Raw genomic sequence first — 11,516 nt, 5'->3', positions numbered from 1 at the left:
CCAATTCTTACAGGCACTACTCTCTTGAACTGTTTGAAACAGTAGGTGCACCACACTTACTTGGCCAGTATCCCACTCCCCTTCCAAAATAGTCATAAACCCAAAAGGAGAGATTTTGACATATTCAGAGAATCTTCTCCTCCAACTTTTCCTTATTTAAAATAAGGTGAAAGGGAAAAAAGAATGTCTTCTCTTTTAATTCAGTATTTTTTCACTGGTAAAAAAATTGCACTCCCCTGCCAGTTCAACATTCTCCTATCATTTGAAGCCGAAAGACAGGTGCTGGAAAGACATTGAGCGAGGGTTGCAAACGTTGCAGGTTCAAAATGCACGCGTCGAGGCTGAAACAAACCCTCGAAAACTCTCGTCGACGCTTCCCTACCAGTTCAACATTTTCTAATCATTTGAGGAAAGACATTGAGCGAGTGATGCAAACGTTGCAGGTTCAAAATGCGCGCGTCGAGGCTGAATCAAACTCTCAAAGACTCTCACCGACCCAAGCGTCGCCGGCACCCATTCCAGCGATCTTGCTCGTTAACTTGTTACCGAAACTCGTATTTCAAGGGTATGCACTTAAGCTACAGAATAGTAATAGTGGGCACCCCACTAGAAGCAGAGAAGACATGAAAGCTCATTCAATAGAAAGGCTGCAAGAAAACCCGGTTCTAAGACTTGTCATCGACGGGGCACATACATTTATATACAAAATGATCTTTTTCTGTAACATACCGTGAGGTGCAGGTACTAAAGTTCGTAGATCTGCATTGAAAGGAAGGAACGAGCATATGGGTATTCTGTAAACGAATTCTTTCTCCAGCTACATTTGAATAAAACATGTTTGAAACTGTTGGAACAAAAAGATCACTTCGACTACATATGTAGTAATCCAATGCCTTCTCGAACTGCGTCCTTCCAGAGTAAAGCACCTGTTTCTCTTCATTGAAGGGCATGCTGTACTCCTGTTCAGAAACCAGAAAAGGAATAGTATTTCAGTCTGGTCAGCTTAAAATTTGTGATTAATGAGACAGGGTTGTGGTGTCTACGACTGTGACGATTGTGTGCAACAAAGCTTGTTAATTTACAAATATTCATAACTGCAATAAGTAACATATTACAATCTACGCAAGCACTAAGCATCATGGTGGCACCTCATGCAAAATGCCGTCAGTATGTTAAAAGCTACAATGCTAGAAAATTCTACAACAACCTTGTAAAAGAAACCCAACTTCTAGAACACTGACATCGCTTTTACTCTCACCATGACAAATTAATCAGGCTTTGGTTACAATCAACTCTTGCCACTATATCCCAGCGGAATCAGTGCATTTGAGAAAATTTAGTTATTCGCAAACACATTAGCGAGTCAAAGCAAGCAGCAAAACAAGCATTCAATTTGAAGGACATAATTAGTACATATTTACAGGTAATCAACTTGTAACCTCTTTCTTACCTTTGTGTGCACATTCTTAAATATGTTAGTTAGGGGTTCCAAGTTGGGATCATGACGGGATTGTGTCAGATATATTGCGGTATCATCTTCAAATCCAAAGTTCACCAACAATGTTCCGATGACAGTGATGTCAACACATTTTCTACTTTTTGGAAGTTCAGACGCTTCTCTGCTAGAGCTGCAATTTTTAGGGATGGTGCCATCGGTCGACAGGTCAATACATACAAAATGACGACCAGCACTTCCACCTGCTTCCCTCAAACGGCTAATAATGTGATCTCCCAGTCTGGCAACAGAAGGCTGAAACTGCAAGGCCTTATACATAACAAGACACCTCAATGCCTCAAGTTCAGGAAGTGGTTCTTCCTTCATCTTGTTTCTACTGACAAAAAAATTCCCAAGAATGACAACAGCACTTCGTTTCAAGGCAGGGCGTATGTCCTCCTCAATGAAATTTGGTGTGGCTTCATAAGGAACATTGACCACTGCTGGAGAAACAGAACTCAGATCATCAGGAAGACGACCAACAACTCGCACAACACCTTGCAGGCTCTTGATGAAGTTTCCTGTGTGGTAAATGTTGTCGAATTGCCTGCATATTACATGTGCAACTGAAGGCCCAATTAGGAAGAAAATTAAGTGAAAATCAGAGATGTTATACCCAATACAAACAAGGTCCATTACACAACTAGTTCTCAACCGCTTATATGACACATTATTGAGGTTTGACCCTATTGTGATTTACAATTATCATAAGCTGGGGTGTGGGTTCCAAAAAGGAAAAGGCATTTTTGCTCAGTTTGTTATCCACAAAATAACCTGAAGCACTAAGGTTCAGGAAATGATAAAAATAGCTTAAAATGCACCACATCAAGAAGGAAAATCTCACCAAAAGATGATCATGTGGGTAAGTAACAAACAGAATGCTAAACACTAGTAAAGGGAATTAATGGTAAGTCCATCGGCACCTACACCTAGTACATGCACCACATCCTGGCAGTGATTTCATAGCCAAATAAAAGGAATAATAACACAGTGCATGGTGCTGTTAAGAGGGAAAACTGAAACAAATTAAGGCCAATCTATGTCAATAGAAGAGGTAAATGTCAGCTTGGAAGAAACAGATGACATGTATTTTGGGAAGTTCTGCAGAAAATTATCCCTTGAGGTCCAATCAGCCTATGTCTAGTTACACATTCTCAGGATAGCTAACAGTTGCTCTTTTGCAATTTAGAAACAACTGAAAATAACAATTTGAATGTTTAATACTTTCAGATACAACAGATCTTGTACTCACCCATTAGGTTCATTCTCACTATTCTTGATGGTTGGTAACAAAAGTGTTGCTCCCAAATACTTTGCAATCACCACAGCCTCAGCCATCTAACAAGTAACAAACTGACAGTTTATCGATTTTTGGCCAATAAAAATCTTCAAGTAAAAGATGTACTAATAGTCAGAATAATTGCTTTGTCCTGAAGAAATGAATAATAATGAGGAAGTTACACTTCCCATAGACAGTAAACTGACAGATTATAATCATTTACATCACAGCAGCGAACATTTAATCAGCCATAGGGCATAAAGATGTAACCAATCTCTACAAAACATGTTCATATTAGTAGCATTTGTGATATACCAAATGACCAAAATAAATGTGATGTCATTTTGGAGATGCATATCTAGATCCAAAAAGAAAAAGACAACATGCAGTAAGATCAAATAAAAATTTCTTAAAGAAAAGGCATGACTAGAGGCATTTTATTAAAAGTTAAAGTTTTTCCAACATGAAAAGAAAATAATTGTTACAAAGTTAAGACTGTTGCACTTTCATTTGGTATTTCTTAGATAGTAGTATATTTAACATACAATTTCAACTAAGGCACAAATGAAGAAGCAGATAAACAAATAGAAAGAAACAACCATCTGCCTTTTTGTTAACTTCCCAAGCTAACACAAACTCACACACACAGCCTTAATGAAAGCCCAGCCTTCACTAAACAGGGTAAATCTCATTCTCCTTTAGGGTTTAATCCCTGCTCAATTTATACAAAGTGTATGCTGAGGTGGGATACCTACCTGTTACCATGACCCAACCCGCAGAGAGGGTCCATCTAAATGACCCACTAACCCGACTTCAGACTGAAGAGTCAACATAACTACAAAGACTCTAACGTGATTCCAGCTTAACACTACTGAAAACCTACTGACTTCAGCATGTCTAACACTTTTTGAAGCTTACAAACCAACCAAGCTGGTTTATGGGGCCCATGCTCATTGCTAGATTGTTTGCTATTGACAAAAGAGGTTGCGTACCAAAATCAAGTTTATACCTGAATATGATGGTACTGTGGCCCATTTGAAAGTACAACACCAATATAGCCCCAAGGTCTCTCTTTCAGCACTGCAGATAGAAAATCAAAATGAATTGAGGACCCATACGCTAGAAACTCAATCTTTCAGGATGTTAAACTCAGAATTCCAATTGAAACTTCAGTTTTAGCATTTATGGACCATCAAGAGGAAATGAACACAGCCAAACAACTGAGGAAGGCGGGAAAAGCCAGACTGCAGTATGCAGAGGTTTAAATCCCTAACGAAGCAATCCCATTAACCAAAAATTTAGCCAATGGCACATTCCGTCATATTTACATGGTTCAGAGTTCAGAAAACTAGATATTGCCTTAAACGATGACAGATTCCACCAAAACAAAGAAGCACTTAAAAATTTGACAGCATGCAGTTGATCTCGCATGGATACAGCTGCATGCACTGGCATGAGGCCCTTTTGTGAAGTTTTCAGTATGAGCTCCACTGATGGGGATAGGATCACAGAAAATAAGCTGGAAACTATGTGTGGGACGTACAAACAGACTCACTGGGTAGATCTCACCTCATATCTACCATCAAATGAGAACAAAAAAGGTGTGTAATGTAATTGAGATAACATATTAATTTTGTTCAGCTTTCAATGGGCTTCAGTTATGTTTTGAGCTCCTACATTTTGATCCACCAGTTCCTTTACCTCGAGAACAATTTTGTTTCAAGTCCAAGAATTCCACATTGAATTCAATACCTAAACAATGTGCTGACATGATGAGCATTTCATGATTGCATCATCATAGAGCTTCAAACTACATAATGCATAATGGTATCAGCAACTGAATGAGCATTGCATGATTAGTAGAGTTGGCTAGGAAAGCTGTTCCATGAAAAGGACGAATATTTCAGATTCACATTGTCTTTGTGGAATTGCTGCTTATCCGATCAGTACTTCAAAAAAAAAAAAAGGCAAACTTTGGAAAAGCTTTACTTGAAGGAGGATTTCTTTCTCCAAACGCAGAACTGTGCACCATATCTCTACCAAAGAAATCTTCTTATGCTACACTTAAATTTTGCTGTGCAACCACTGGGAAACGGCTCAAAATTTGCAGCAATCAATGCAAGTTCTACAATCAAACTCACTATACGAAAAAGCCCATCCAGCTATCAGAAGTGGCATGCAATTCTACCCCAAGCCTAGAATACATTTTTTTTTTCTTTTTCGGTTTTATCTCCTGTGAGATCCAAAGAAAGGCAACCGCATACCAAAACAAGCTCATATAATCGTCCAGAAAAAAGAAGTTTCGTTATGCAAGACTCGATCGTGGAAGGAACTAGCTTCAATTTGCAAAACCAAAACAACGACCAACCGTCCATTTTTCTGGTTGAAAGAAGAAAGGAAAAAAGTGCTACTTACGCGCATTTAAAATAAAGAGAAAGAAGAAAAATATAGGTGCATTACCATGACCAATCATTTAAGTGGCAAAATGTACAAAGTAGAAAACTCATAAAAAGAAACAAAAGCCAGAATCAATCATCAGGGAATGGATATATACCATGAGGCAAGGAAAACGAAAGAAGGGGATTGCCCTGCAGCTAATTATTGAGCAAAAGAGTAACTAACCCGTCAAACGCTCTTCCCAGCAGGGCTGGAGAAAAGGTCCAGGCTCACCCCATAATCGCCGCTGCTTCTCCCTACTTACTTTGTTCACCACAACACCGTCGCCAACCGTACTGGACTCATTCACACTCTTCAAAAATTTTTCCAGAAAACAGAAAATGGGCCATCAAAAAATCGACACAGAGAGAATGCGAGAAGCAAAAGAAAAGGGGAAAGCCAGAAAACAACAAAATCTAAACCTTAAGAACGTAGACAAACAGGAAAGAGAAGAATAAAAAGAAGGGTAACCAATAAAAGGTACCGGGAGGGGAAGACTCTCAGGATCAAACTGTGGTCGATTGGTGGTCATATTGATGAGCAAAACGAAGATTCCGAAAGAAAGAAACCCGACCACCATTTGCTTAACGTCTTTCATCCTGAGATGAATAACTGAGGAAACGAGGAAAAAGCCACGACCAACTATGGCCTGTTCAATTTTTCTTTCCTTGCACGCTTTGAGCACATTGACCATAAGAGAGGACGGACATCCCTTTTGAAACGTAGTCTGATACGGTCTACAGACAGTCGCCTGAAGTTCGTAAGTGGACCGGGTATGAAACGAAACCCAATTCGTAACTGTAACGAATATAATATGGTCATCTGGTGGGAGCAACGGGCAATCACAGATTGCGGAGTAGAAACTAGGTCAAGGCATCATTGTCAGTTCCAAGCCCGCGAGTGCCTGCCTTCTATGTCGAAACAGTTGTAGTGTTCATGGATCCCATCTTTCAGTTGAAAAATTAGAACGAATAGACAATTGATTTCAGATTGAATAATTAAGCATTTGAGTTAAAAAGTTAACAATTGCAGGATTTCGAGGGCAAATAAAAAAACTTAGACCACTCGAGGGTCAAAAAAAAGTTGGTCTTTCATTATACACCGACTGACGAAAATATGGGCAGTACAAAAGCACAAAGTCCCCGATTTTGGACCAAGTAAAGGGCAAATTTTCAGCAAAATTTATCCCTCTTATTTAAGTTAAGCCCTCTGATTGGAAGAGTTTATATCCTTTTTCTGGTTGGAATTTAGGCAGATTGAAAGAGGACGCTTGCCAAGGAAGCACCTCAGTTAAGTCAGTTCGAATCCTTGACCTTTAATTAGGATTGCAAATAGATCGGTTTAGAATTTGTTTTCTGGGCATTTTTACTTGTCCTGAATTCTCTTTCGATACGACGCCGTCTAACGAATTAATTTGTGTAAAGCCAGATCTTTTGCATCCCCACCTGAAAGCTAACTCCAAATCCTTTGTCTGGTCGACTAAGCTCTTGCAACTAAATATGTTTCTTTGAATGAATATGGTTCATCGCCTAATAACTTTGTAAAAAGCACCGTGAAAAATGAAAGCGCCGTTGGAAAGAAAATTGGCTTCCAATTAAAACTGATCATTTGCAGACACATTTCCAAAGGGAACTGCATTATCGAACTCATCCAAACGCTCTCAATGCAAGTCGTCTAACCTACTAAAAGATGAACTATCACTAATGCTCATAACATAAAAAAGGTTGCAGATCTCATTTAGAATATGAATTTGACATATTACGTAGTCGAATTGCTTCTTTGCTTCAAGTTATCAATCGCAAAGCAGGGGCTGTAGTAGCTTGTAAAATATGAATTTCAAATATTACATAGTCTGAATTGCATCTTTGTTTCTAGACATCAGTCTCTCTAGGAAGAATCGTTGCCAAGGAAGACGCTTTCCTTTTGACCAAAGTTCAAACCGAGGCCAGACTGTCGGATGCGATGACAGCTGCAAGCAGCAGATTTTATCCCCAATCTGATCCCCTGAAGCTTTCTTCTGAACATTTCTTACTGGATTATCTCAGTCGGATGAACCTTGCTTATCGAATCCCAGTACGCATATTTAGGTCCTATGACCATCATAATCTAAATTCATTTTGATTATTCTCTCTGGTTAAGCGACATGAGCAAACTTCAACCGCAGGAAAAAGAAAGAGGATCCAAGCACTTCGAATCACAGCCAACATGGATTGCTGAATCACATTGGCAGTCAGTGACTACATCGAATTTGGAGTATCGCTGAAATTCCACCGCTAAACAATATGCGTCGGCATTTAAATAGGCGTTTAGTTCTGTTCTGGATAAATACTTGATTCGGTTCAATTGATACTCGTAAAATCCTCCATTATGTATAAAGGTGGTGGTTGGTTGGTCGGATGATTCTGGACATGACTCTAGAGAGTCATCATTTATAATATATATATATATATATATATATATATATATATATATATATATATATATATATATAAAAGGTCAAAAGAGAAACTAAGAAAGCAGGTTTTGTGGACTATTTTACTTCGCATGTAATGTCTTGTCGACGGTCGAGATTGACTATGTATCTTGCATCACATGCACCGTCTTATCCATTTACAGGGCTGCGGTTTGCAGGAAGAGCCTCACTGCGGTCTGGTGAATCTACAGAACGAAACAAAGAGGGAAAGTGACGAACATTAAAGAGCGTGCTACCGGGTCCATCCATCTCAAGAGCCAGGATCATCGAGATGAACGCTTTCAGACAGTTCGAAGACGGTGACCTCATAGCGACACACCTCACGTTGCTCTTGCAATAGCAGGAGAATTAAATGCAGAATTCTGCGACGCGTGTTTGTGCATGTGTGCGAGAGAGACAGGAAGAAAGAGAGCTGATCGATCTTTATACGGCAAGCCTACAGATTGTTGTGAACCCACAGTTTACAGATATGATATTGAATGCCGTTACACTTCCTAGGCATCCATGACCGCATTTCTTCTATACCATTTTTATATATTAATATATACTTTCATGTGCCTGCATGGATATAAGTAGTCATGGAACAAGGGAGAAGAGACTTTTCACTCTGATATATTCAAGCACAAACTTATTCTACATAGACTAAAGCACACTGATCAGCTTGGAAGAAGTCCATATGCAGATAACCTACATTCAACATATGATGAAACAACAATATCTTCCCTTTTATCGACACCTCATTGATGCTGCAACTTCAAATGCATCAGCAACCTGCAGGAAAGCAGAGAAAAGGGCAAGTAACAATTTGGGCATGCAAGGAAAACGAAGATTGTTGAGTGCATGTTCATTTTAAGAAGACGAGCTACAGAAGACTGAGCAGATAAGTGTAGTCACCTATAGTCCTCTTCTGTCAATCCAGTAGTAGCTCTTCCCCTGTTGTCGACAATGGAGGACCTATAGTTAGGGAAGGGCACATTGCCTGACTCGATGGACCTCAGGTCCTCCATGAGGAGCTCATAGTGGCGCTTCACTTCCTCCGCAGTCTTGCCTCCAACCATGGCAGCCACATTTTTCCAGCGGTCGGGAGTTTCCTTGTCATACACCGCTAAGGCCCTCTCGAAGGACTTGTTCTGCTTCGAAGTCCAAGAAGAGGTAGCAGAACGGGAGGCCATTGAGGAGAGAGAGGGGGAGGATAATAACAAAAGGGAAACAAAGGAACTTCAGAAACTGAAGGTGGCTATCATTCAATGATGGCAAAGGCTTCTGTAGTAATGGGTATTTATAGCAAGGGAGGGAATTTTCCTCTCTGAGAAAGAACAGAGACTGGGGTGCCTTAATTTCTCTCAAACCCAAGAAGATGAAGAAAGAATTGTCCAAAAAATGGAGAGAGAGAGAGAGAGAGAGAGAAAGAGATGAATGAATAAAACCAGAGGAGATGAATGCATAAAAAGGTGGAAGTCTAACGGCTAAAGTGGCGTTTTGTGATATACCCATGATAGAAAGAGAATTAGATTCACGAAAATGCGATCACATGATTAAAGGGGTGTTCCTAGAGGTACCAACAAAAGAGAAAAGTTTTAAAAATTAGATTTTACAGGTTGCAGTTGGAACTTTCTTTAGCACCCTACCATCGCTACAAATTTTTTACTGAGATATTGCCGACATACAGTCTCCCCCAATGCATGTTACAGAGAAAACAGACACCATTGACCAAAGACGGGGGTGGAGATCAGACTTTCCCATTCTCTTCAAATTTTGTGGTAGAGAAGAGGTACACAAATTCTGTAAACTCACGTGACTTGTTCACCTTGGGACAAGACACCAAACGGGATCTACTGATATTGCAGGACATGGTTTACTTTAAAAATGGCAAGCAAACACGGTTACGCCCTTATACTGGAACCATTATTCGGAAAGAAGTTCTAGCGATGAACCCGATAATAAGCACAACAATTCTATGAAAGTCAAAAACTGTATTCTACAGCACTGCACCATTCTTGCATTGGAAGAAGTGCATTGAGATGGGGTCGCTGCCTTTATTGCGAGCAAATGTATTTACAGAAAATAATTGTAACAGGGAAAGAAAAGGGATGTTAAGCGTCGAACGGCATCAGAAAAAACTGGGTGTGAATTGAGGCTCTCACCTCCTGTCAATAAAATCCATCTCTTTCCCAAAGAGTTCTTTCTTATCCTATTTTATCTTCTTTCTCATCCTATTTTATATCTCCCATCAACTTCTCTGCAACCCTTGAAGACATGGCGGCAAGGTTTGATTGAAATAGATTTTCTTGAATAAGGTGGTCAAGATTTACCTGATGTTACCTTCCTTAAATGCTTATTTGTCATCAAAGATGGCATTTGGATAATGTTTAGTAGGATTTATTTCCAATTTTTCTTGCATTAAGCTTGAGCCTTATATCAATATGTTTTAGGGTGCAAAGCACCATCTTTTGTCATCTCGTATTCAAAGTTTGTCATGTACAAAAGCTGTACATATAGCTAAGTGAAAAATTAACTAACACACTAAATAGATCTATTGAAGCATGTGAATAAAAGCATATATATGATTGTAAGGTCAGCCATTTCTTAACAAGATAAATGTCACCGGCCATTTACTTCTGAATGGATCACCATGTGCACTGACAAAAGACCACGGAACAATTACTCTCTCTCTCTCTCTCTCTCTCTCACACACACACACACACACATTATACACACGCGCACACGCACTCACATGCACGTATGCACACACAAACATTAGGTGTGGCAGATTTTGGTTGTGGATCAGATTATCAAAAAAACTGTATGCATCAAAACAAGAATCACAAAAAAGTCATTTATAGACGGACTTTTTCAAGGTTCCCAAAGTTAATAATATCTTTGTAGATCATGTCATAAAGTGAATCTCCACATCCAATTTTTGCGATTTTTTTTGGAAACTTATAGCTTCGGATTTTTGAAAGCAAAATCCAACCAAACATGCTACATGCCCCCACTGAACTGTACACATTTGATCTAAGCCTTTCAGAAGTTATCTGTGTGGTATATTAAAACCAGCTTGAATATTTGAGTTCAAGTCACCTTCTGCATGAATCATCTTGGTAACTCGATCAAATAAAGGCTCTTGCGGCTAGGCAACATAAGAAGCTGAAATGGGTGCTGATCTCACGGTATTCTTATTCCTTGTATTAAATGTACATGTTTGACAACAATACAAAAGAATTGGAGAACGAGTAGCTCACCGTTTGTCAATAAAGATAGAAGAGCTCATTTCTGCAACAGATGGTGCAGGATCTCGTCTCCTAAAAGTGTGGCTAAACCGGCTGCTCGAAGTAATTAACCGTCTTTTCCATGCCTTGATATTAGCAACTCAGTAGTAATTACCTGTCATCGCTACCAAGCATACTAACAAAATTCCAAATATATGATCACATCAATATGTAACTGATATAGCTCACAGTAGTCCACATTCCATTGTCAACATTGATAATTTCATGATGGAACTTAACGTAATTATCATTCATATTCAATACAGGAACACAGTTAGAAAACGAACGTGGAGAGAGAATGGGTTTGTCCACATGTTGGACAGGCAAGACAAAGAATTAACATGCCTTATTGTCATATTTTTCTTAGTAATAGGGTGGCAAGGAGCCGTCCGAATCTAGTGTGAAGATTTCCCTAATTTTTAGTGCATAGATTCTGATTTACATTTGACCTCTAATATGTTTTGTCTCCGGAACAGTTTGCAACGTTACCTTCTAGTGAGGTCTAACCTACCCCTAGATCACTTGAATTATCAGTAAAGCTAACTACATGGGTGGCAGATATTC

The 11,516-nt window shown here is 39.3% G+C and overlaps 2 protein-coding genes across 2 annotated transcripts; both read right to left on the bottom strand.

Annotated features, from left to right (window-relative positions):
• Positions 1-607: 607 nt before the first annotated feature.
• Positions 608-5,966, bottom strand: LOC116261724 (protein MANNAN SYNTHESIS-RELATED 1-like). The gene is made up of 6 exons (XM_031640543.2): positions 5,695-5,966; positions 5,397-5,523; positions 3,784-3,854; positions 2,748-2,833; positions 1,451-2,042; positions 608-959 (listed from the first exon to the last, which is right to left on the bottom strand). Exons 1-6 carry the CDS (start codon positions 5,902-5,904, stop codon positions 666-668), a joined length of 1,380 nt encoding a protein of 459 aa, XP_031496403.1. The 5' UTR covers positions 5,905-5,966; the 3' UTR covers positions 608-665.
• A 2,372-nt stretch (positions 5,967-8,338) lies between these two features.
• LOC116261725 (protein RADIALIS-like 3) lies at positions 8,339-9,016 on the bottom strand. The gene is made up of 2 exons (XM_031640544.2): positions 8,578-9,016; positions 8,339-8,454 (listed from the first exon to the last, which is right to left on the bottom strand). The coding sequence occupies exons 1-2, from the start codon at positions 8,853-8,855 to the stop codon at positions 8,421-8,423; spliced, it is 312 nt and encodes a 103-aa protein (XP_031496404.1). The 5' UTR covers positions 8,856-9,016; the 3' UTR covers positions 8,339-8,420.
• Between the last annotated feature and the right edge of the window lie 2,500 nt (positions 9,017-11,516).

The sequence above is a fragment of the Nymphaea colorata genome, chromosome 10 (assembly GCF_008831285.2).
Source record: "Nymphaea colorata isolate Beijing-Zhang1983 chromosome 10, ASM883128v2, whole genome shotgun sequence".
NCBI lineage: Eukaryota > Viridiplantae > Streptophyta > Magnoliopsida > Nymphaeales > Nymphaeaceae > Nymphaea > Nymphaea colorata.
This window is presented reverse-complemented; position numbering and strand designations above follow the sequence as displayed.